This window comes from Oncorhynchus tshawytscha, linkage group LG01, assembly GCF_018296145.1.
Source record: "Oncorhynchus tshawytscha isolate Ot180627B linkage group LG01, Otsh_v2.0, whole genome shotgun sequence".
Classification (NCBI taxonomy): domain Eukaryota; kingdom Metazoa; phylum Chordata; class Actinopteri; order Salmoniformes; family Salmonidae; genus Oncorhynchus; species Oncorhynchus tshawytscha.
The window spans coordinates 75,839,760-75,866,850 of NC_056429.1; the positions used below are offsets into that span (position 1 = coordinate 75,839,760).

The 27,091-nt window shown below is 42.2% G+C and overlaps 1 protein-coding gene across 3 annotated transcripts in view; it reads left to right on the forward strand.

Moving 5' to 3' along the window:
* Positions 1 to 27,091, forward strand: part of LOC112256847 (collagen alpha-1(XXI) chain) — a 63,498-nt gene that overhangs the window by 33,552 nt on the left and 2,855 nt on the right. For all 3 annotated transcript variants that reach the window (XM_024430393.2, XM_042325594.1, XM_042325596.1), the window contains 19 exons: positions 2,447 to 2,500; positions 2,595 to 2,648; positions 2,838 to 2,891; positions 3,357 to 3,410; positions 4,032 to 4,085; positions 4,173 to 4,226; positions 6,686 to 6,739; positions 12,780 to 12,824; positions 13,469 to 13,522; positions 13,716 to 13,769; positions 17,991 to 18,044; positions 18,251 to 18,322; positions 19,196 to 19,231; positions 21,538 to 21,582; positions 25,046 to 25,078; positions 25,191 to 25,337; positions 25,498 to 25,552; positions 25,638 to 25,832; positions 25,940 to 26,017. In XM_024430393.2, the coding sequence (XP_024286161.1) occupies positions 2,447 to 2,500; positions 2,595 to 2,648; positions 2,838 to 2,891; positions 3,357 to 3,410; positions 4,032 to 4,085; positions 4,173 to 4,226; positions 6,686 to 6,739; positions 12,780 to 12,824; positions 13,469 to 13,522; positions 13,716 to 13,769; positions 17,991 to 18,044; positions 18,251 to 18,322; positions 19,196 to 19,231; positions 21,538 to 21,582; positions 25,046 to 25,078; positions 25,191 to 25,337; positions 25,498 to 25,552; positions 25,638 to 25,832; positions 25,940 to 26,017 (1,246 nt within the window). The remainder of the gene's footprint in view (positions 1 to 2,446; positions 2,501 to 2,594; positions 2,649 to 2,837; positions 2,892 to 3,356; positions 3,411 to 4,031; positions 4,086 to 4,172; positions 4,227 to 6,685; positions 6,740 to 12,779; positions 12,825 to 13,468; positions 13,523 to 13,715; positions 13,770 to 17,990; positions 18,045 to 18,250; positions 18,323 to 19,195; positions 19,232 to 21,537; positions 21,583 to 25,045; positions 25,079 to 25,190; positions 25,338 to 25,497; positions 25,553 to 25,637; positions 25,833 to 25,939; positions 26,018 to 27,091) is intronic.

Here is a 27,091-nt window from a genome sequence, read left to right on the forward strand (position 1 = left end):
ATTGGTCTGTGTGGGGTGTTCAACTTGCACTCAATACTGATCTCTACTGATGACTGAGGTCATGAGAAGTGTAGACCAGTTTACAGTACAATATGTTCTTTGTGAACATACTGTGGCCTTTGAATACTGGCAGTGCATTGTTGAAGCAAATCTTCCTCCAAAAGTGCAATAAAGTGATGAGAGAGTGTCTTTCACAAGTGTTTTGTGAAGTCATCACTTGTAATCAGAGGAAAGATATCAGTTTATTTCAAATTCTACACTATGTAACAATGAAACCCGTACATGTTATCCTACCACTGAAGTTAGGGCAGATGTTACATTTGAGGTTATTCCAAAACATGGGGGCTGTTTTATTGCATATGTTAACGTCCTTAGCAACTAAGAATCTTTGAGTTCAGTAAACATCGTTTAGTGTTTTGAGTCATTAAATAGAATTGAACAATTATGTAGAGAATAATTATCTTATTCGGACAACCCTAACATATTCCTCAATAAATTTGTCAGCACAATTACTGTACATTAAATAAACAAATGGTGCCCACTTGCAGGGTAATCAAGTATGGGTGTGAAAGTGTAAAAGACATTACATAATTGGCACTGTACCTTGTACAGTAGCCTAGTTTCCCATGACACTAAGGGTAAAGATCCATGCAGAATTGTAAGCCCAGACAGTTTTTTGCGTTATTACATACAGCCAGAAATAACTGGATATCAGGGTGGCGGTAACTCACCAGCATTTTGACCAGAAATTCAACTTTCCTGAATTGGATCCTTTGTTCGTACCACCCAACTTTACTGAACTTATCACAGAGGTTGCTCCAAGACGCCGCCGGCAGAGAAGAGGTATTCAGAGTTTATTTTTAGTCTGACTCAGGAGGCGTGCACCTTCCTCCACTGCACCCGGCTATATTACTCGCTAATGTTCAGTCCCTGGACAGTAAAGTAGACGAGCTCAGGGTGAGGATCTCCTTCCAGAGAGACATCAGGGACTGTAACATACTCTGTTTCACGGAATCATGGCCCTCTCCGGATATACTGTCCCCGTCCATACAGCCAGCTGGGTTCTCAGTACATTGCGCAGAGAGGAATAAAGAACTCTCCGGGCAGAATAAAAGCAGAGGTGTATGTTTCATTATTAACTACTCATGGTGTGCTTGTGGTAACGTACAGGAACAGTCCTTTTGTTCATTTGACCTAGAATACCTCACAAGCAAATACCACAACGGCTCGTAATAAGGAACTAACCTGGACTTTGTGTAAACTGTATGCCACATATCCCGAGGCCGAATTTGTAGCTGGGGGCTTTAATAAAGCAAATCTGAGATAACTGACAATCTGAAATCGTCCACCCACACAGACAGTGTGGTGAAAAAGGAGCAACAGCTCCTCTTCAACCTCAGGAGGCTGAAGAAATTCGGCTTGGCTCCTAAAACCGTCACAAACTTTTACAGTTGTACGATTGTGAGCATCCTTTCGGGCTGTATTACCGTCTGGTACGGCAACTGCACAGTCCGTAACCGCAGGGCTCTCCAGAGGTTGGTGCGGTCACCCCTATGAATCACCTGGGGCACACTGCCTGCCCTCCAGGACATCTACAGCACCAGCTGTCACAGGAAGGCCAAAAAAGATCAACAAGATCCACCCGAGCCAAGGGATTTTCACCCCGCTATCATCCAGAAGGCGAGGGCGTCAAAGCTGGGACCAAGAGACTGAAAACATCTTCTATCTCAAGGCCATCAGATTGTTAAATAGCCATCACTAGCCGGCTATCACCCGGTTACTCAACCCTACACCTTAGAGGCTTCTGCCCTATGTATATAGACATGGAACACTGGTCACTTTAATAATGTTTACATACTCTTTTACCCACTTCATACAGTATGTACAGTATATACTGTATTCTAGTCAAGGAGTATCCAATTGAACTATTGCTGTATATATACTATTCTATCCACGTATTCTTCAGATATTCAACATATCCACTGTCCATAATGTCTATACATCCCTATCACATATACAGTACCAGTCATAAGTTTAGACATGTGTAACTCTGTGCTGTTGATTTTGTCGCACTGCTTTGCTTTTTCTTGGCCAGGTCGCAGTTGTAAATGAGAACTTATTCTCAACTGGCTTACCTGGTTAAAAAAAGGTGAAATAAAAAAAATACTAAATGAAGATTGATATAAAAGGTCCTTATATCTGATGCTTTCTCAAATGTATCAAAACCCCTTTGTTTCCCTTCATATAGCATTTCCTTATGAATGACTTCTGAAGCATCTATGTATATAAGCCTTAAAAAGAGCGTATGAAGGGTGTATGTATGAATGTTTTTAAAAAGTTGCAATTTAATTTAACACACAGCTGATAAATGTGTTTCATCTATGAGCAACATTAATAAAGGGTGAATATCTCATGACTTCCCATCTCTCTGCTTTTTTAAATAAAGGGCATCTCTGGCAACCGAGGATTTCCTGGGCCACAGGGTCCAACTGGGACAGAGGTATCAGCTGCACTCTAAAACAAATTATGTTTTTATCAGACTAGGGTTTTTGATGGTAAATCAATGGAGCTGCTCTTTCTGTTCACTATTTCAGGGGCGACGCGGGGTTGATGGTAACAAGGGAGAACAAGGACGGCCTGGTGATTCGGTAGGAAGGTCAAAAAAGGGCATTAGTATTACGTTTTATTGGCATGATCTATTTTATGACACTGAAGACCCACTTTTAAGCAAACCACCAATGATTGGATTCCAGAGTACGGATCAAAAGCTACTTCTAATAATCTACAATCCCTTTTATCAAACACACATTTTATGTATAAATCTCTTGTCTTTTCAGGGTGAAAGAGGGGTTCCGGGATTACCTGGGCCATCGGGCCAAGCAGGTGAAAAGGTACGCCATAAAAGTGGCTTCACTGAATGAGGTTATCAAATGTATGATTCTCTGTAGAACAGGGTTTCCCAACTGGCGGCCCGAGGGCCAAATTTGGCACATGGGTGGTTTTATTTGACGCCCCATGTTTTCTGAGCAAAATATATATAAATATATACAGTATGTATATATATTTGTTTTTTGCATTTTCATGGTTGGACATAAAAAAATGTAAAATATTGGACATAAAAATTCCATTTGAATCCAAGACACCAGCTCTTTTTATAAGGCAGTGTCTGTTTTATTATCAGCATATTGTCACTTGTAATTTTGCTAATGCAGGTGTTATAGGTAAAGTTTCAAATACTTTCACTGCCTCAGTTTCCAGAGGCACTTGATCAAATGTTATCAGAGAAAGGTAGGTAAGGAGCATTGCATGTTAATAACTTGTTATCAAACTTTCAGTATATTTCATTTCTTTCCCAGGGCTCTTTAGGTCTTTCAGGGGGACCAGGACTTTCCGGCAAAGATGGCCAAGTGGTAAGAATATCACAACACTGTCATTTACCACATGGTTATATACAATAGTGGCTAAATTAACAGTATTTTTATTTTTTTATTTCACCTTTATTTAGCCAGGTAGGTCTGTTGAGAACAAGTTTTCATTTACAACTGTGACCTGGCCAAGATAAAGCAAAGCAGTGCAACACAAACAACAACAGATTTACACATTAAATAAACAAACATACAGTCAATAACACAATAAAGAAGTCTATATACAATGAGTGCAAATGAGGTAAGATAATGGAGGTAAGGCAATAAATAGGCCATAGTGGCGAAATAATTACAATTTAGCAATTAAACACTGGAGTGATAGATGTGCATCAGTTGAATGTGCAAGTAGAGATACTGGGGTGCAAAGGAGCAAAAAAAAAAATAACAGTACGGGGATGAGGTAGTTGGATGGGCTATTTACAGATGGGCTATGTACAGGTGCAATGTACAGGTGCAATGATCTGTGCTTAAAGTATAGGTTAGGTAGTAGTTAAAAGGCAACTTACTTGGGCTTTCAAGTTGACAAATATATTGACAAATGTATACAGTACATTGGCCTCATTGGTCCTTTCAATATTGGTAATCTTGATGATTTGCTGATTTCAGGGAGAAAAAGGAGGCAGGGGACACCCTGGGCCAGCAGGACATCCGGGAGAACCAGTACGTATAGGTACTCTGGTGTCAAACCAGGAGCTGATGTGCCTTTAAGTTTGAAAATATCTCTCTTTCTCCCATTCTTCAACTCAGGGTTTACCTGGAAGAGATGGAAAGAATGGACTTCCAGGACAAATCGGTCAAAAGGTTTGTTTTTATGTCACTGATCATTTTACATTTACTTTTGAGTAATTTAGCAAATGCTGTGATCCAGAGAGACTTATAGTTAGTACATTCATCTTAAGATAGCTAGGTGAGACAACCAATTATTACAGTCGTAGTAAGTACATTTTTACTCAATTGAAAAAAAAGTAGAAAAAGTCAAGTGCAAGGTTGTTTTTATATTTTTTGTTTTTTTGGGGGGTGGGGATAAGCCTGAGATGTCTTATTTATTCAAAGAAAAGTTAACTTGCAGAGGGATGGGATTGACGTATGAAAACATGGACTATCAGGTTGACTTGGCATAGTCGATCTGAACTGGACCCCCAAAGGATTTGTTGTTATTGTCTGGGAGTTCCCCAACAGTGGAAATCTATTATTGCTGTTAGCACCAGTGTGATCTGTAAATGGGTTAGCACCATTGTGATCTATAAATGGGTTAGCACCATTGTGATTTATAAATGGGTTAGCACCATTGTGATCTATAAATGGGTTAGCATCATTGTGATTTATAAATGGCTTATCACCATTGTGATCTGTAAATGGGTTAGCACCATTGTGATCTATAAATGGGTTAGCACCATTGTGATCTATAAATGGGTTAGCACCATTGTGATCTATAAATGGGTTAGCACCATTGTGATCTATACACGGGTTAGCACCATTGTGGTCTATAAATGGGTTAGCACATATTGTGATCTGTAAATGGGTTAGCACCATTGTGATCTGTAAATGAGTTAGCACCATTGTGATCTGTAAATGGGTTAGCACCATTGTGATCTGTAAATGGGTTAGCACACATTGTGATCTGTAAATGGGGTAGCACCATTGTGATTTATAAATGGGTTAGCACCATTGTGATCTATACACGGGTTAGCACCATTGTGGTCTATAAATGGGTTACCACATATTGTGATCTGTAAATGGGTTAACACCATTGTGATCTGTAAATGGGATAGCACCATTATGATCTGTAAATGGGTTAGCACATATTGTGATCTATAAATGGGTTAGCACCATTGTGATCTATAAATGGGTTAGCACCATTGTGATCTATAAATGGCTTAGCACCATTGTGATCTGTAAATGGGTTAGCACCAGTGAGATCTATAAATGGGTTAGCACCATTGTGATCTATAAATGGCTTAGCACCATTGTGATCTGTAAATGGGTTAGCACCAGTGAGATCTATAAATGGGTTAGCACCATTGTGATCTATAAATGGGTTAGCACCATTGTGATCTATAAATGGCTTAGCACCATTGTGATCTGTAAATGGGTTAGCACCATTGTGATCTGTAAATGGGTTAGCACCATTGTGATCTGTAAATGGGTCAGCACCATTGTGATCTATAAATGGGTTAGCACCATTTTGATCTGTAAATGGGTCAGCACCATTGTGATCTGTAAATGGGTCAGCACCGTTGTGATCTGTAAATGGGTCAGCACCATTGTGATCTGTAAATGGGTCAGCACCATTGTGATCTGTAAATGGGTCAGCACCATTGTGATCTGTAAATGGGTCAGCACCATTCTGATCTGTAAATGGGTCAGCACCATTGTGATCTGTAAATGGGTCAGCACCATTGTGATCTGTAAATGGGTTAGCACCATTGTGATCTGTAAATGGGTCAGCACCATTGTGATCTGTAAATGGGTCAGCACCATTGTGATCTGTAAATGGGTCAGCACCACTGTGATCTGTAAATGGGTCAGCACCATTGTGATCTGTAAATGGGTCAGCACCATTGTGATCTGTAAATGGGTCAGCACCATTGTGATCTGTAAATGGGTCAGCACCATTGTGATCTGTAAATGGGTCAGCACCATTGTGATCTGTAAATGGGTCAGCACCATTGTGATCTGTAAATGGGTCAGCACCATTGTGATCTGTAAATGGGTCAGCACCATTGTGATCTGTAAATGGGTCAGCACCATTGTGATCTGTAAATGGGTCAGCACCATTGTGATCTGTAAATGGGTCAGCACCAGTGTTTCCTCTTGTTCCTTCTCAGCTTAGCCGTCATTGATGTTTCCAGGTTTCTCTGACACATGGTTTTTATTATCTTAACAGCAGTTCATCATCATTTAGGATGTTGTGTCTGCGTTATAAATTCTGGATTTATATTCTTATTTTTTTCTCTCACATATAGCACCTTTTAAAAAAGTAGTTATTCACTGTATGTTCCTAATGTCTTTAGATTGGCAGTTTGTTGCAAATCATGGCTTGACATCATGGATAAATGGAGAGCTAATCCTGTAGAAACACACTGATACCTCATCTACTGCTAACGTTATGTATCAAAGATAGTTGAGACAATATCCAATGACTAAATACATGATTGAGTGCTGCTATCTCTTTTGAGCTGTACCTGTAATGGGTACACTGAAATATTAGGCATGATGTCTGTGTTTATGATATTTCGATGCATTATTTGAATCAATAGGGAGAAGTTGGAGCAGCTGGCATACCTGGTCTAGACGGAAGGGAGGGCCATCTTGTAAGTCATGAACACTTATATACTTTCTTTAACCATTGCTTATTTAGACTTTACATTCCAGTGCACTCTAAATGGTGTATTTTCTTCTGTGCTTGGGTTTCTATAATGGGAAAAATTCCAGAATTGCCCCCCCCCCCCTTCAAATAAAACAAGTTCCTTGACTTTAGCAGGAGATATCCAAAACAGTCTTGGCCATCTGGGGCTATTTGAATCAAAGCAGACACCATGGAACATGAGAGTTTTTCTGACAGCTAGTACATTTGGAGTGGTTCCCCTGTAGTTCATCCCAGGATATGAACCCTATTATGGAAATACATAACTTTATGGGATGCTGGGAACACAGCTAATTGGAAAAATGTTAGTCATTTGGGGACAGACATTTTTTTTAATCTGAAAAATAAAGTTTTACGCAAGGGCATCCCCATTAATGGGAAATTTTGCCGATTTGGCCACACAAGCTGAGTGATGGAACTAAAATGTTTGAGAATGAGTCAGTTGCTCCACAGGGCTGTAAGCCATTTGGTTTGCCAGAACATCCAATGAGCGTCTTTATGGACTAAACCACACAATAGTTGTAGCTGCCTGCAATCCCCTCAAGCTAGCGTCTTTAGAAGTGATTGTATATTATTTTCTATTTATTTTCAATGTATTTATTGAATTATTATTTTCCCAGATGTGTTGATGACATTGGCATTAATGGCATGGGAGGAGGAATGGGTTGAGTGATCCAGTTGGATGCTGTGGAAGATTAGGTGGCTATGGACATACTGTATTGGGTGACCAAAGGAATTGTAGCCAGGACACCAGGGTTAACACCCCTACTCTTAGACAAGTGTCATGGTATTTTCAATAACCAGCGAAGATCATGAGTGTTGTATCTGAAAGATGCCACATTGAGCCATTGGAGGGTTTTTAGATTAGATGGATGAGCAGCACCTCCTATTGGCCCTCCAAAACTACTTACAGGCCCTATCCAAAGCCAACAGATGGATGCAGTATAGCAAAACCTGCACTTCAGCATTTTGCTGACCAAGCAGAATACTGTAGCTCATGCGGTGTTAAAGGTCCTTCGGGGCATATTTAGTGTTTGGAATTGAAAGGATGTTGATTTTCCAGATAGCAATGAGGAATCGTCCCAGAAGTGGCCCTCTTCCGGGGGCTCGGAACTGATTGAATCGGACTGGAATCGGGTGTCAGACTCGGCCCAGAATCAAAATGAATCAATGCACAGAATCGGTCCAAGTACATCGGGCCGTTTCCGTCTACCGGATTTCAGCCGACTTTGCCGGCATCTTACCAGAATCCCCCCAGAACCGCCCAATGTAAATGTAAATAAATGACAATGTACCCCCTTTCGTCATATCCAATTGGCAGTTGCAGTCTTGTCCCATCGCTACAACTCCCGTACGACCTCGGGAGGCGAAGGTCAAGAGCCATGCGTCCCCCGAAACACAACCCTGCCAAGCCGCACTGCTTCTTGACACAATGCACGCTTTACCCGGAAGCCAGCCGCACCAACGTGTCGGAGGAAACACCATACATCTGTCAACCGTGTCAGCGTGCATGCGCCCGCATCACCACAGGAGTAGCCACAGCGCGATGGGACAAGGACCTCCCGGCCGGCCAAACCCTCCCCTAACCCGGACGACACTGGGCCAATTGTGCGTCGCCTCATGGGTCTCCCGGTCGTGGCCGGCTGCGACACATACGGGAATCGAACCAGCATCTGTAGCAACGCAGTTTGCAATGCGATGCAGTGTCTTAGACCGCTGTGCCACTCGGGAGGCCCCATCCACAAAGTTTTGAATTCTGATCAATTGCCTTGGACAAAGTATCAAAATACTACTTAAACAGAAAAGACTCTTCAAGAATGTAATTGAAATGTTAATTACATTTTTGGATCACAGAAACAATGATTAAATATGGAAAAATAAATTAATAATGAAATGTTAATTATATAAAGCAGCCCGTGTAATCATCTGCCAGAGAGTAGCCCCAATCGGCCCGAGCCCCAAGTAATACATTTGGGCCAGATAACTCACACCGGAATCAGCCCGAGCTCAATCCCGCATTCTAGCCATAAGTAATAGTGCCGAAGGCGGCCCAGACTCGGGCCACATGACGTCGGGCCGAGTCTGACTCTCAGCCGAGTGCCCCGACTCTCAGCCGGAATCAGCCCAGATCCACTGTCCTAGCTAGAGTCCTTTGCAGTCAAATTTCAAATGAGTAGAACACAATGTAACAAAGTAAAGAGAAGGGAACAAAGGCTGTTCTTGGACACTTTCATAGATAGGCAAATAAATATAATTCCATTGGAAGATAATACTATATGGAATGCTCTGTGCCAATATGTCGTTATTACCTTCAATGAGCCATGAGTCATTTAAGTGTCACAGTCACAACCTGTTCATAGAATAACACTTATCTTCTCCATACTCCATCAGTGATCCAAGAATACGTGTCACATACCATAGTTGACCATGATGTACTACTTAGCCTATTCCAAGAACGTCTTTGCTGTTTTACACATACATTAGCTTTTGGCTCATCTGATTCCCTGTCTTACATGACACATCAATGGATTTTTATTGTGCCTTAACTGATGTGGCTAATTGTCCTGATCTTTAATAAGTGATGTAATTTCTCGTGATTTGATCAATAGCATGCTCTAGGGAACAGCTTTTAATATGTTTGCAGCGTCTGAGGATTCTTGAGGAGTTATTTTGCAACATGTTTCCATGTTCTTTTACAATCCCCTCAAGATATAGTCTCTGTCATTTGCCAAACATCTGCCACCGTTTATCATGAAAAATGACTAAAGAGCCATTTCAAGGTAGTTTTGTTGGATATGGTCAACAATTCTAAACTGTTTATTGACTCAACTGTACATTCACAAACGTTAGGCACTTTTCCCATTAGTCCATGAACAACAAATATTGCCACGCTCAACTGCCAAACATAGATCTATCCCACTGGGAACAGACGTCAATTCAGCATCTTTTCCACGTTGGTTGATTCAACTACTGTGTGCCCAGTGGGATGGCTTTTAGAGTGCAAGACCGGAAGATCAGATTATGCTGTGAGGAAAACGGAATATGCAGAATTTGGCTAACATAATGTTTTGATGGTTGTGTGTTTGATAATGAAAGTCTTAGGGGTCTTAGGGGGATTACCACTGAGGTAGTGAAATGTGTGAATTTTGACCATTTTGGCATGCTAGCTACATGAAAAACATCTTAGGAATAAGAAAGTTGTGGTACAGTGTTGCATGTCGTGATATGGACAAGTAACATTGTTTATATAGTAGTTAGTCTACCACATGAACATCAAAGGCAAGAAAGGGAAGCATTTTAGGAAGAACAGAGGAGCATAAAGTCTGAAGAGGATGTGGTAAAAAAACAGAAAACATTTTCCAAGGACCGGTCCTGGCACCTTCACACAGAGAAACATCTAGGAAAGCATGATTTTTTAAAGATGGTAGTTATTTAGAAATTTGCAACAAAAAAAACAAGTAGCCTACCAGTGTTGAGACTGATGGAGAAGTACATACTATTGGCAAGGAAGATCAGGGATGAATGACATAATCACTTAAAGGGGAACAGACAGGTATGTAGTGTCATGTAGCTCAGTTGGTGGGGCATTGTGCTTGCAACGCCAGGGCTATGGGGGGGGATCAGTATGAAAATGTATGTACCCAATACTGTAAGTTGCTCTGGATAAGAGCATCTGCTAAATTACTCAAATGTAATAGATTTCTGGGAAATTCTAGAGCGTCACTCAATGTTTATTAATACATGTAAAATGCTTCTCAATCCCTGCTTGGGATGTGACATTGTTGGTTATTCTTCATTTTCCGCCAATACACCAACTACGTAAGAACGTGTTACGTCACCCATATTCGTGTAGCCTTTGAAGTTATTAATTGTTTGAAGTGTGAAAGATGTCTGTTTAAAATCTTTGAAAAGGAGGACATGTTTTCAACAGATAATATAGCAGCTAGCTATGAATATACGTAGATCATACTTGAAAAAGGAGACCTAGTCGTCTCTGGGACTACTTAAAGATGACGTATCAACTGACCTTGGCCTGTACACAATATTTTGTCTCTGGCCTCATCTTGCACCAGGGTTAGACCACAGTGAATTATCAGGGATATTGGGTATCACTAAATGTAGTAGGCCTTGTTTAGTATTTCCATAAACATGGCATATTTGTTCACTACACACATGCTTCTTATTATAAACTCCAGATTTGTTACACTGAGTGGTCAGATAAACTGGGTAAGCTTGCATGGAACTGGAATGCATCCATTCCACTTCATGGAACTTATCCTCAAGTATTTGAAACACCTATTATTGATATCAATTAGTAGTAACTTGTCTAAAGTCTTTTTGGGACTGTCACTATTAATTTAAAACCATCTACTGTATATTCAGTGGCTTTTTTATTAGCTTTGAGGTATGAGACTTTATGTCCTTAGGACTCTGAAAGTGTCCAAGTGTCATTTTCCATGTTCAAATGACTGATTATATCCAAGTGAAAACTATTGTGAGCAGAGAACACTTATAGATGCACGTAAACATGTATTTTCTCTATACAAACTTTATGATTCCTCTCAACATAGTGTATTTCTTGGACAACAAACCTATTTGTACTATTAGGTTTATCTTGTTTAGGAGTCAACCAGCTTGTTTAGGAGTCAACCAGCGACCTGTATGCTCTAGTCGGCTGGCCCTCGCTACATATTCGTCGCCAGACCCACTGGCCCCAGGTCATCTACAAGTCCATGCTAGGTAAAGCTCCGCCTTATCTCAGTTCACTAGTCATGATGGCAACACCCACCCGTAGCACGCGCTCCAGCAGGTGTATCTCACTGATCATCCCTAAAGCCAACACTTCATTTGGCCGCCTTTCCTTCCAGTTCTCTGCTGCCTGTGACTGGAACGAATTGCTAAAATCATTGAAGTTGGAGACTTTTATCTCCCTCACCAACTTTAAACATCTGCTATCTGAGCAGCTAACCGATCGCTGCAGCTGTACATAGTCCATCGGTAAATAGCCCACCCAATTTACCTACCTCATCCCCATACTGTTTTTATTTATTTACTTTTCTGCTCTTTTGCACACCAGTATCTCTACCTGCACATGACCATCTGATCATTTATCACTCCAGTGTTAATCTGCTAAATTATAATTATTCATCTACCTCCTCATGCCTTATGCACACAATGTATATAGATTTTTATTGATTTTTTTATTTAAATGTTTTGTACTGTGTTATTAACTTGTTTATTGTTTACTCCATGTGTAACTCTGTGTTGCTGTCTGTTCATACTGCTATGCTTTATCTTGGCCAGGTCGCAGTTGTAAATGAGAACTTGTTCTCAACTAGCCTACCTGGTTAAATAAAGGTGAAATAAAAAATTAATATAAAATCAATCAGCATTTTATGAAGAGATAAACAAAGGGTTAACACACACATACTGTATATTATATAGATTGGTATAATAATCTCTCTGATGCATTATAAATACAATGAGGTTTTAAGACGCTATCTTCCTGTCCATTCATTGTGATACCCAATGATACAGCATACAGTACCACTGTTCTCTGCATTAGGGCTGTATTTGCATTTGTTTTAACAACATCCTGTGGAAGCCATTAAACCGGCTGGCTGATAAAGCAAGCGAAGCTCAGGGGAGAGACATTTTATATGTGATTAATCCAGACTCTCAGAAGAAAGAAAACAAAACCATACATCTGTGAACCATGTATGTTAGCTACATTAGAGGGGGAGGAAACGCTTAACTGTCTGCCTTTCATCTATATACTGCACTGAATACAAATGCATTGAATACAATTGTAATGTATAGGCTACTATCATGGTAAGTAAAATGTGACATTGTGTGCTGTCATATAGAGTAAGGGCGGCAGGTAGCCTAGTGGTTAGAGCCCGTAACCGAAAGGTTGCTGGTTCAAATGCCCAAGGTGAAAAATCAGGAAGGCACTTAACCCTAATTTGCCCTGTCTTTGTTTCCAGGGTTTGCCTGGTGTGCCTGGAAACGTAGGCCAGAGTGGAACTAAGGTGAGCTCCTGTTATTATCATAAAGGTCTGCTCATATCAGGACATGCCCATTCTGTCCATTAAATTGATATTATGGTGTTTTAAATAAAAACATAGATTCAAAGTCACAATCTTCTTTCCAGCAAGTTTATACATTAGCAAACATTTTGTGCTTGCAAGAAAGGCTATGTTATTGTGCTTCTTTATTGTACATTCCCTTGTTCTACGTCTAAAACTATGAATTAACATTATGCTGTGTTCAACCACAGTTTACATGCACCGTTATAAAGTATAGACTAAAATAAATAGGAAGATAATTAAGTGTTTTTAATGGCTTTTGGAAAATGCACACATTATTTTTGGATTACTGAAATGTGAAAATACTTCAGCCAAGTGCACAAAGAAGAACATTTCTAAAAGTATGGGGCCTCAATATTGTTTCCCCACAACATCAGACTTTTATAAACTATGGTTTGAGTTTTGATATTGAAATGCATAAAAATTTTTTAATGAAGCTGTCATGTGACATATAGAAAGAAAACACATGTAATCAATGAAGAAAGTTGTTCTTATACACTCTTTTTCAAAATTGGCAAACCTTTGCACAAAATTACAATATAAAAAGGTTACTGCATATGTTATTAATTCTATCATTATAATTACAGGGTGAAGCTGGTTGGTCAGGACTGAAAGGTGCAAAAGGTTCAACTGGAACATCTGTAAGTTGGCTGCAGTCAATACATAGTTTAACGTTGTCCAAATGTATTCAGGATCACACTTACAGTAGTATATGTGTCTTAAATATGTATTGACATAGTGCTAAGTCATTTTCACACTTACTCAATGACAACAAATGTCTAGAGATACGGGGGATATTTAAATGTATGTTGTTTTATTGTTTTTCTTCTTTAGGGTGATAATGGATTTCCTGGTGAACCTGGATCATCAGGGCGACCTGGACCTACGGTAACAGTAATTTTTCTTCTGTTCAAGAAATTTAACATGCTGTGAACAAACCCTTTCAGGGATGATGCCAATTGTATTTTGCCCAATGTCCATGTGAATACTATTTGCAGAAATAGTCAAATGTACTTTCATGGGGTGCTAGGCTGAGAAAATCTCAATAGTAAATAGCAATAGTAAAGATCTGCACACTCAATTGCTCAAACACATACCTTTATTAAACCATTAGCATTGAAACGTTGTGAACCAATGAAGGTACAGTATGTGTGGAGCAATTTGAGTGTTGTGACCCTACCTTACTGGTATTGTGTCAGGGAATGTACTCCCCAGACATGCAGTGTTGCAACACCACCACTAGAGGCAGTGATGACCACACAGAGCAACTGTAAAAACCCTGAATGATATTGAGTGTTAGTATGAAATCCCAAATACTGCTGAGCAGTGGTATGAAATCCCAAATACTGCTGAGCAGTGGTATGAAATCCCAAATACTGCTGAGCAGTGGTATGAAATCCCAAATACTGCTGAGCAGTGTTATATACCTCATCTGTCCTTACAAGGCAGGATTTTATAGTTGCACTGTGAATATCAGTCCCTTGTCTATTGGTGTGTGAAATTAGTTCCTCAGTGTTATTGTTGATGCATATAGTTTTGCTTGGGTTAGGGTTGAAATATTCCAACCAGGATTTCTAGAAAACTAAGGAATTTATTGAAAGTTCCTGGAATTTTGCAACCCTAGTGTCACACCCTGACCATAGTTTGCTTTGTATGTTTCTATGTTTTGGTTGGTCGGGGTGTGAGCTGAGTGGGCATTCTATGTTTCATGTCTAGTTTGTCTATTTCTATGTCTGGCCTGATATGGTTCTCAATCAGAGGCAGGTGTTAGTCATTGTCTCTGATTGGGAACCATATTTAGGTAGCCTGGGTTTCACTGTGTGTTTGTGGGTGATTGTTCCTGTCTCTGTGATTGCACCAGATAGGACTGTTTCGGTTTTCACATTTTCATTATTTTGGTAGTTTATTCATGTATAGTTTTTCCTTTATTAAAATAACATGAATCATCACAACGCTGCATTTTGGTCCGACTCTCCTTCAACTAAAGAGAACCGTTACAGAATCACCCACCACAACAGGACCAAGCAGCGTGTCAACAAGCAGGAGCAGCAGGAGAAGCAACAGCGGCAGCAGGAGATACGTAATAAGGAATTCTGGACATGGGAGGAAATCCTCGACGGGAGAGGACCCTGGGCTAAACCAGGGGAGTGTAGCCGCCCCAAGGTGCAGCAGGAGAAGTGGCAACAGGAGCAGCCCAAAGAGGAGTACGGTTTGGACTACAAGAGTATGGACTATACTTCTTGGGAGGAGATAGACAGGTGGGCGGTCGACCCAGGGAGAGTGCCGGAGCCCGCCTGGGATTCGATGGAGCAGTGCGCGGAAGGTTACAGGAGAATGAGGTTGGCGAAGCAAGCACGGCGGCGCGGACGGAAGCCCGAGAGTCAGCCCCAAAAATTTCTTGGGGTGGGGCTCACAGGGAGTAGGGCTACGCCAGGTAGGAGACCTGCGCAAACTCCCTGTGGTTACCGGGGGGCTAGAGAGACCGGGCAGGCACCTGCGCACGGTGCGGTATATTCCAGCTCCGCGTATCGGCCGGGCTAGATTGAGCGTCGAGCCAAATGCCATGAACCCGGCTCTACGCATCTGGTCCCCAGTGCGTCTCCTTGGGCCGGCTTACATGGCACCAGCCTTGCGCACGGTGTCCCCGGTTCGCCTGCATAGCCCAGTGCGGGCTATTCCACCTTGCCACACTGGCAGAGCGACTGGGAGTATTCAACCAGGTAAGGTTGGGCAGGCTCGGTGCTCAAGAGCTCCAGTGCGCCTGCACGGTCCGGTCTACTCAGTACCACCTCCACACACCAGCCCTCCGGTGGCAGCTCCCCGCACCAGGCTTCCTGTGCGTGTCCTCGGCCCAGTACCACCAGGGCCAGCACCACGCATCAGGCCGCGCCTCGCCTCTCCAGCGCTGCCAGAGCCTTCCTCCTCTCCTGCGCTGCCGGAGTATCCCGCCTGTTCAGCGCTACCAGAGCCTTCCTCCTCTCCTGCGCTGCTGGAGTCTCCCGCCTGTTTAGCGCTGCCAGAGCCTTCCGCCTCTACAGTGTTGCCGGAGTCTCCTGCCTGTTTGGAGCAGCCAGAGATGCCAGTCTGCATGGAGCAGCCAGAGATGCCAGTCTGCATGGAGCAGCCAGAGATGCCAGTCTGCATGGAGCAGCCAGAGATGCCAGTCTGCATGGAGCAGCCAGAGATGCCAGTCTGCATGGAGCAGCCAGAGATGCCAGTCTGCATGGAGCAGCCAGTGCTGCCAGTCTGCATGGAGCAGCCGGAGCTGCCAGTCTGCATGGAGCAGCCGGAGCTGCCAGTCTGCATGGAGCAGCCAGAGCTGCCAGTCTGCATGGAGCAGCCGGAGCTGCCAGTCTGCATGGAGCAGCCGGAGCTGCCAGTCTGCATGGAGCAGCCAGAGCTGCCAGTCTGCATGCAGCAGCCGGAGCTGCCAGTCTGCATGCAGCAGCCGGAGCTGCCAGTCTGCAAGGAGCTGCCAGTCTGCAAGGAGCTGCCAGAGCTGCCAGTCAGCATGGAGCAGCCAGAGCCGCCAGTCAGCATGGAGCAGCCAGAGCCGTCAGTCAGCATGGAGCAGCCAGAGCCGCCAGTCAGCATGGAGCAGCCAGAGCCGTCAGTCTGCCAGGATCCGCCAGTCAGCCAGACTCTTCCAGATCCGCCAGACTCTTCCAGATCCGCCAGTCAGCCAGACTCTTCCAGATCCGCCAGTCAGCCAGACTCTTCCAGGTCAGCCAGACTCTTCCAGATCCGCCAGTCTGCCAGACTCTTCCAGATCCGCCAGTCTGCCAGACTCTTCCAGATCTGCCAGACTCTTCCAGATCCGCCAGTCTGCCAGACTCTTCCAGATCCGCCAGTCAGCCAGACTCTTCCAGATCCGCCAGTCAGCCAGACTCTTCCAGATCCACCAGTCAGCCAGGATCTGCCAGAGCCTTCCTCCTCTCCTGTGCTGCCGGAGTCTGAAGAGCTCCTCTGTCCCGAGTTGCCCCTCTGTCCCGAGCTGCCCCTCTGTCCCGAGCTGCCCCTCTGTCCCGTGTTATTAAGTAGGGTTGCCGTGGCTAGGAGGTCACGGAAGCGGACAAGGTGGGGGACTAAGACTACGGTGAAGTGGGGGCCACGTCCAGCACCAGAGCCGCCACCGCGGACAGATGCCCACCCAGACCCTCCCCTATAGGTTCAGGTTTTGCGGCTGGAGTCCGCACCTTGGGGGGGGGTACTGTCACACCCTGACCATAGTTTGCTTTGTATGTTTCTATGTTTTGGTTGGTCAGGGTGTGAGCTGAGTGGGCATTCTATGTTTCATGTCTAGTTTGTCTATTTCTATGCCTGGCCTGATATGGTTCTCAATCAGAGGCAGGTGTTAGTCATTGTCTCTGATTGGGAACCATATTTAGGTAGCCTGGGTTTCACTGTGTGTTTGTGGGTGATTGTTCCTGTCTCTGTGATTGCACCAGATAGGACTGTTTCGGTTTTCACATTTTCATTATTTTGGTAGTTTATTCATGTATAGTTTTTCCTTTATTAAAATAACATGAATCATCACAACGCTGCATTTTGGTCCGACTCTCCTTCAACTAAAGAGAACCGTTACACCTAGCTTGGGTTCGCATTTTCTACATGGATATAACTTCTAGCGAGTATGTTGTTTAGAGCGGTGCCATGGCTATACTAGTGATGCCAAATGAAGTGGTGGTCCAAGCCTACAGTGTTACTATTGCCTTCGTCAGTGGAATTTTGGGATGGAAATCAAAAGCGGTCTGTTTCTCTGGTCTCCGACTCTGTCTCCCAGTCACTTTTTATTAGCTGATCTCGCATTAACGAGAGCCAATGTGTATTAGTTAATGACACAGGGGTGAAATAATAGTTTATGGACATGAGCAGTGTTTTCATATTCATGGCTTCGTTTCAGACAGCAGTTATTGGAACACATTTGTTTAGAAAAATCAATTGTCGCCTAAAACTCTAATGCTGATTATGAGCTTTTCTTTTTTCCCACAGCAGTATTTTATGATTTAAAAGCAGAATTGTATTTCCATATCAGTATCTACTGTGGATTGTGTGCTATGTCTTACTATAGAATTCCACCTTTAATTAATTACATTTTTTCAAATAAAGGGCAACAAAGGTGAAAGTGGACTACCAGGTCAACCAGGGGTTTCAGGACCAGAGGTCAACATTTAACATTTCATATCTGTAGATTATGCTTATTGTGAATGTAAATAGACAGTAAAGGTGATTACATGACATAATTTAGAACTGTTTACAGTACGATGTAAGCTACAGAACGTCTAAAAGACGAAGTGTCCTTACCATGTTCTTACCATATGTTCTTACTATGTACAGTATGATGCTTGATTGAAGGAATGTTATTCCAGGGCATGTCAGGTGACCCTGGAATAGCAGGTCAGCCAGGACACCCAGGAATGCCAGGCTTGACAGGACCTAAGGTATTTACAGGCTCCTACAAAATCACTCTTAACTGCTGGGAAAATACTGTGTCTTGAAAGTTTGATAGGGATTTACCTGTGTGTAGGCTTATTTAGCAATTACTGGAATTATTGAAATGAGCAATTATAGTCATTTCCACTAAATGTTCTGTTCAAAGAGGATCTCACATCCTTTTGAAATTGAATTAAATGTTTTCTTCTTCTGAGACGCAGTGTACGATTGAGCTGGGATTGAGCATTAGGAATGTTTTCTGCAAATGTTTTCAGTGTTGCCATCCCAATCACATTTTGTTTATTTAATGAGAGAGGAAAAATACTGACGTTGCATTTTGATTAAGAATTAGGAGCCAGAAACCTACTTTATGGTGAGCTGTGTTTCCAGATTTACCTCCATTAACTTCAATAAAGAATATTAATTTATACTACAGCAAACAAGCAAGTCTTTCATGGGATGAAATAAATAAATTACCCCAAGGACTGCAATTTACAGGTGAGGGTTAATCGAATGCAGTAAAATACATAATTGATCTATAACAGTATTGTTTACAGGAACTGTTTCAGACATTTTTTGAGACAATAGTTTACCATTTCAGAAATATCATAAACAGTACTTTTCAGTTTGCCTTTCATTTCATTTCTACCACTTCAGGACAAGTTGCAATCTTACTACAAAATATCTGAAAAAACGAGTGAAACACTACAAGAGGCTTGTATAATGTTGAACATACTGTCATCTGTCATATCCATAGCATGTGTCATGGATGTGGTGCAGTATGTGGGTATTGAAGTTGAAACATTTGTAATCGTAACTCTATATTCTCCTACTGCCCATAAGAATAACATGTGATTGCGGTGTCATTTCTATCTCACCAGGGAAAAAGGGGAGATCCAGGTGAACGAGGAGGGGAGGTATTCATAACATTTGATTTGGGTTTTCTTATGTAACACCTGATGATATTTCAAACCCATTAGCAACACCTGAGGCATTGGATGGAGCGTCTGTCCTCATGTTCCAGACATGTCAAGTATTCAGTTTGATTGCATTTTGCCATGTTGCTCAGACCAAGAGAACAAATAATGGTATACAGAAAAGAATGAAAGTGAACATACTGTAACTGTAGAACATATTGAAAATGTAAATTTACTTATGGACCAGAGATTGCTTGGGAAAACATAAATAGAGGTTGCTACATTTTCCATTTACAAAAGACTTGGGGTGTAATCGGATGCTCGGTTCACTACCTCCTTCCAAATGTGGTTGCTTTCATTTAGCCAGATTGGAATCATGTTGAACAACCTCTTAATTAATTTAATGTCATGGAAAACAGGGACAGCTATGATCTTTGTGGGAAAAACTAGGAAGCATACCGAGTCAAATGACAATGTCACCACAGGACTGCGGTTAAGAAGTCACTTGGACTGAGTCTCTGGATGTAAAATATCCATTAAACTGACTGTCATGGACATACAGTTGAAGTCGGAAGTTTACATACACTTTAGCCAAATACATTTAAACTCAGCTTTTCACAATTCCTGACATTTAATCCTTGTAAAAATTCCCTGTCTTAGGTTAGTTAGGATCACCACTTTATTTTAAGAATGTGAAATGTCAGAATAAGAGTAGAGAGAATGATTTATTTCAGCTTTTATTTCTTTCATCACATTCCCAGTGGGTCAGAAGTTTACATACACTCAATTATTATTTGGTAGCATTGCCTTTAAATTGTTTAACTTGGGTCAAACATTTTGGGTAGCCTTCCACAAGCTTCCCACAATAAGTTGGGTGAATTTTGGCCCATTCTTCCTGACAGAGCTGGTGTAACTGAGTCAGGTTTGTAGGCCTCCTTGCTCGCACGCGCTTTTTCAGTTCTGCCCACAGATTTTCCATAGGATTGAGGTCAGGGCTTTGTGATGGCCACTCCAATACCTTGACTTTGTTATCCTTAAGCCATTTTGCCACAACTTGGGGTCATTGTCCATTTGGAAGATCCATTAGCGACCAAGCCTTAACTTCGTGACTGATGTCTTGAGATGTTGCTTCAAAATATCCACATAATTTTCCTCCCTCATGATGCCATCTATTTTGTGATGTGCACCAGGCACTCCTGCAGCAAAGCACCCCACAACATGATGCTGCCACCCCCGTGCTTCACGGTTGGGTTGGTTTTCTTTGGCTTGCAAGCCTCCCCCATTTACCTCCAAACATAACGATGGTCATTATGGCCAAACAGTTCTATTTTTGTTTCATCAGACCAGAGGACATTTCTCCCAAAAGTATGATCTTTATCCACATGTGCAGTTGCAAACCGTAGTCTGGCTTTTCTATGGTGGTTTTGGAGCAGTGGCTTTTTCCTTGCTGAGCGGCCTTTCAGGTTATGTCGATATAGGACTCGTTTCACTGTGGATATAGATACTTTTGTACCTGTTTCCTCCAGCATCTTCACAAGGTCCTTTGCTGTTGTTCTGGGATTTATTTGTACTTTTCGCACCAATGTACTTTCATCTCTAGGAGACAGAATGCATCTCCTTCCTGAGCGGTATGACGACTGCGTGGTCCCATCATGTTTATACTTGCGTACTATTGTTTGTACAGATGAACGTGGCACCTTCAGGTGTTTGGAAATTGCTCCCAAGGATTAACCAGACTTGTGGAGGTCTACAAAACTTTTTCTGAGGGCTTGTCTAATTTCTTTAGATTTTCCCATTATGTCAAGCAAAGAGGCACTGAGTTTGAAGGTAGGCCTTGAAATACATCCACAGGTACACCTCCAATTGACTCAAATTATGTCAATTATCCTATCAGAAGCTTGACATCATTTTCTGGAATTTTCCAAGCTGTTGGAATCGTGATACAGTGAATTATAAGTGAAATAATCTGTCTGTTAACAATTGTTGGAAAAATTACTTGTCATGCACAAAGTAGATGTCCTAACCGACTTGCCAGAACTATAGTTTGTTAACAAGAATTTTGTGGAGTGGTTGAAAAACGAGTTTTAATGACTCCAACCTAAGTGTATGTAAACTTCTGACTTCAACTGTAGCAACAACCTTTCCTTAAAATCTCATTCTAAAATCATGACTGGAAATTTTAAAACTGTTCTGAAGGACAATGACTTGATTACTGAAGACCTTACATTTAATCACAGGCAAAAATTACAAAAACATTGTACGACTAAAAACAAACACCATAATTGCGAGTTGAATTTTCTCTACAGGGATTAAGAGGTCAAAAGGGAGATATGGGGATTCCAGGTAATCATGTAAGTTGCACTTCCTATGATTACAGTGCATTTGGAAAGTATTCAGATCCCTTGGCTTTTTCCACATTTTGTTACGTTACAGCCTTATTCTAAAATGGATTAAATTGTTTTTCCCCCTCATCATTCTATACTTAATACCCCATAATGACAAAGCAAAGGCAGGTTTTTCGAAATGCTTGCAAATGTATAAAAAAACAAAAACTGAAATATCACATTTACCTAAGTTTTCAGACCCTTTACTCAGTACTTTATTGAAGTACCTTTGGCAGCAGTTAGCCTCGAGTCTTCTTGGGTATGATGCTACAAGCCTGTATTTGGGGAGTTTCTCCCATTCTTCTCTGCAGATCCTCTCAAGCTTAGTCATGTTGGAAGGGGAGAGTCGCTGAACAGCTATTTTCAGGTCTGTCCAGAGATGTTCGATCGGGTTCAAGTCTGGGCTCTGGCTGGGTCACTCAAGGACATTCAGACATGTCCCGAAGTCCCTCCTGCATTGTCTTTGCTGTGTGCTTAGGGTCGTTGTCCTGTTGGAAGGTAAACTTTCGCCCCAGTCTATGGTCCTGAGTGCTCTGGAGCAGGTTTTCAGCTCTCTGTACTTTGCTCTGTTCATCTTTCCCTCGATCCTAACTAGTCTCCCAGTCCCTGCCGCTGAAAAACATCCCCACAGCATGATGCTGCCACCACCATGCTTCACCGTAGGGATGGTGCCAGGTTTCCTCCAGACGTGACGCTTGTCATTCAGGCTAAATAGTTCAATGATGGTTTCATCAGACCAGAGAGTCTTGTTTCCCATGGTCTGAGCGTCCTTTAGGTGCCTTTTGGCAAACTCCAAGCGGGTTGTCATGTGCCTTTTACTGAGGAGTGGCTTCAGTCTGGCCACACTACCATAAAGACCTGATTGGTGGAGTGCTGCAGAGATGGTCGTCCTTCTGGAAGATTCTCCCATCTCCTCAGAGGAACTCTGGAACTCTGTTAGAGTGACCATTGGGTTCTTGGTCATCTCCCTGACCAAGGCCCTTCTCCAAGGCCCGATTGTTCAGTTTGGCTGGGCGGCCAGCTCTAGGAAGAGCCTTGGTGGTTCCAAACTTCTTCCATTTAAGAACAATGTAGGCCACTGTGTTCTTGGCAACCTTCAATGCTGCAGGAATTTTTGGGGTACCCTTCCCTAGATCTGTGCCTCGACACAATCCTGTCTTGGAGCTCTACGAACAGTTCCTTCAACCTCATGGTTTGGTTTTTGCTCTGACATGCACTGTCAACTGTAGGACCTTATATAAATAGGTGTGTGGTTTCCAAATCATGTCCAATCAATTGAATTTACCACAGGTGGACTCCAAGTTGTAGAAACATCTCAAGGATGATCAATGGAAACAGGTTGCACCTGAGCTCAATTTGGAGTCACATAACAAAGGGTCTGAATACTTACGTAAATAATAAAAACCCAATTTTGCTTTGTCGTTATGGGGTATTTTGTGTAGTTTGATGAGGGAAAAAATAATTTTGTCCATTTTAGTGTACGGCTGTAACATAACAAAATGTGGAAAAAGTCAAGGGGTCTGAATACTTTCAAATTGCACCATATATCAATGATTGAATTATGGCTTTAATATAAAAGTATTTCATCCAATTGGACAGTTGATTGGCCAGTTGCCTCGGAAGCCCAGTTACACAGTACTTAATGCTTGCAAAGGCTATGATTTGTGAAACTGTTCTAACCACATTAGGGATTCTTCCATAGCCTACACTACAGGTCAAAAGTTTTAGAACACTTACTCATTCAAGGGTTTTTCTTTATTTTTTACTCTTTTCTACATTGTAGAATATTAGTGAAGACATTATAAGTATGAAATAACACACATGGAATCATGTAGTAAGCAAAAAAGTGTTAATCAAATCAAAATATATTTTATATTTGAGATTCTTCAGATAGCCAACCTTTGCCTTGATGACAGCTTTGCACACTCTTGGCATTCTCTCAACCAGCTTCATGAGGTAGTCACCTGGAATGCATTTAAATTAACAGGTGCTTGTTCTTAAAAGTTCATTTGTGGAATTTCTTTCCTTAATGCGTTTGAACCAATCAGTTGTTGTGACAAGGTAGGGGGGTATACAGAAGATTGCCTTATTTTGTAAAATAACAAGTCCATATTATGGAAAGAACATCTCAAATAAGCAAAGAGAAATGACAGTCTATCATTACTTTTAAGACATGAAGTTCAGTCAACACGGAACATTTCAAGAAGTTTGAAAGTTTCTTCAAGGGCAGTCGCAAAAACCATCAGTTGCTATGATGAAACTACAGGAATGGAAGACCCAGAGTTACCTCTGCTGCAGAGGATAAGTTCATTAGAGTTACCAGCCTCAGAAATTGCTGCCCAAATAAATGCTTCAGAGTTGAAGTAACAAACACATCTCAACATCAACTGTTCAGAGGAGACTGTGTGAATCAGGCCTTCATGGTCGAATTGCTGCAAAGAAACCACTACTAAAGGACACCAATAATAAGAAGAGACTTGCTTGGGCCAAGAAACACGAGCAGTGGACATTAGACCGGTGGAAATTTGTCCTTTTGTCTGGAGTCCAAATTGGAGATTTTTGGTTCTAACCGCTGTGTCTTTGTGAGACGCGGTGTGAGTGAACGGATGATCTCCACCTGTGTATTTCCCACCATAAAGCATGGAGGAGGAGGTGTTATGGTGTGGGGGTGCTTTGCTGGTGACACTGTCTGTGATTTACTTAGAATTCAAGGCACACTTAACCAGCATGGCTACTACATAATTCTGCAGCGATACGCTATCCCATCTGGTTTGCACTTAGTCCCACTATCATTTGTTTTCAACAGGACAATGACCCAAAACACACTTCCAGGCTGTGTTACCAAGAAGGAGAGTGATAGAGTGCTGAGTCAGATGACCTGGCCTCCACAATCCCCCGACCTCAACCAAATCGAGACGGTTTTGGAAGAGTTGGACCGCAGAGTGAAAGAAAAGCAGCCAGCAAGTGCTCAGCATATGTGGGAACTCCTTCAAGACTTGTAAAAGAATTCCAGGTGAATCTGGTTAAGAGAATGCCAAGAGTGTGCAAAGCTTTCATCAAGGCAAAGGGTGGCTATTTGAAGAATCTCAAATATAAAATATATTTTGTGTTATATGTGTTATTTCATAGTTTTCATGTCTTCACTATTATTCTACAATTTAGAAAATAGTACAAATAAAGAAAACCCTTGAATGAGTAGGTGTTCTAAAACTTTTGACCGGTAGTGTATATAATTCATAACTAAGAATATTTTCCTTGTCACAATGTATTAATTTCATATTGTAGACTAGCACTGACTATGTCGTAATACACTCATGTAGTGGAATTGGATTGGAAATGTGGTAGTATGGGAACAACTCTCAAATTGAGTTGTGAATTGAATTGTAATTAACCAACATTACTAATCAGCCATCATTACTTTGATTGATAGGGCTCTAATGGCTCATCGGGACAAAAAGGGGGGGTAAGTCTATCATTGACTTCTGTGAGTTGCTGTAGCCCTGAATAGCCAAGCATTCATCCTCATCTAGAGTATAGCATTGTGTGTACATATACTATGCTCTTGTGCATGCCAGAAAGGGACAACAGGAGACCCCGGTCAGAGGGGACTGGGAGGTCACCAAGGCCAGCCAGGAATATCAGGGCAGACAGGCCCGTCTGGGCCTCGAGGACAGAGCGGTGACGTTGGGCCTCCTGGGCCACCTGGACTAGAGGGTAAACCTGTATGTAACCCACCAGTACACTCACCACCATGCATGGTCTCACATTCAACTGCTCATTTACCAACAATCATCATAATTGATCCAACAATGTCTATGCCGTTTGTATGAATTGATTGAGACATTTTTGCATGATGCCATCAATCATGTCACATCTCCACAGGGAAGGGAGATGTCCAAGCAAATCATTCAGCAAATATGCAGAGAGGTACTTAGATGTGAGTATTGATCATGTTTGATAATTGCTGTATTCTCTATACTGCACCTATATCTCAGCCCCCCTCCATTGTGTTTTTATCCCAGTGGAGATGCCTTCGCTACTCCTCAGTAACCAGCAGCAAAGTCACTGTGACCACTGCCAAAGCAGGGACGGGACTCCCGGAGTACCAGGCCCTATTGGGCCCCAGGGATCAAGGGGCTTTACTGGGAACCCTGGTTCCATTGGACAGCCGGGCCATCCAGGTCGACCTGGGCGTCCTGGGATGTGTGGCTTGAAAGGTAGGACTCAATTAATCTGTGCAGTATGTACGGGTAAACAGTCAAGTAGAACGTAAGTAAACATTGGCTTTGTACTGGAACACATTGCATTATATTTGTGTTTCCAGGAGATCCAGGAATAAAGGGGGAGAAGGGGAGTCAAGGAAGAGCAGATATTGGAGATCCGGGAACACCAGGGTCTCCAGGTAAAATATAAATATGAAATATATTTACTACATATGGTATTCTACTGCACATCGAATTGTATATAATGTGCATTCGGAAAGTATTCAGACCCCTCGACTTTTTCCACATTTTGTTGGTTACAGTCTTATTCTAAAATGTATTAAATAAAAATATAATCAGTCTACACACAATACCCCATAAAAAACAGAAATGGCTTATTTACACAAGTATTCAGACCCTTTGCTATTAAAATCGAAATTGAGCACAGGTGCATCCTGTTCCATTGATCATCCTTGAGATGTTTCTACAACTGCATTGGAGTCCACCTGTTGTAAATTCAATTGATTGGACATGATTTGGAAAGGCACACACCTGTCTATATAAGTTCCCACAGTTGACAGTGCATGTCAGAGCAAAAACCAAGCCATGAGGTCGAAGGAATTGTCCGTAGAGCACCGAGACAGGATTGTGTTGAGGCACAGATCTGGGGAAGGGTACTAAAACATTGCTGCACCATTGAAGTTTTGAAAGAACACAGTGGCCTCCATCATTCTTAAATGGAAAAAGTGTGGAATCACCAAGACTCTTCCTAGAGCTGGCCGCCCGGCCAAACTGAGCAATCGGATAAGAATGGCCTTGGTCAGGGAGGTGACCAAGTACCTGATGGTCACTGACAGAGCTCTAGAGTTCCTCTGTGGAGATGGGAGAACCTTCCAGAAAGACAACCATCTCTGCTGCACAACCCAGTCAGAGCATTATGGTAGAGAGGCCGGACTGAAGCCTCTCCTCAGTAAAAGGCACATGACAGCCCGCTTGGAGTTTCCAAAAGGCACCTAAAGGACTCTCAGACCATGAGAAACAAGATTCTCTGTTCTGATGAAACCAAGATTGAACTCTTTGGCCTGAATGCCAAGCATCACATCTGAAGGAAATCTGGCACCATCCCTACGGTGAAGCATGTTGTTGGCAGCATCATGCTGTGGGGATGTTTTTCAGCGGTAGGGACTGGGAGACTAGTCAGGATCGAGGGAAAGATGAACAGAGCAAAGTACAGAGAGATCCTTGATGAAAACCTGCTCCAGAGTGCTCAGGAC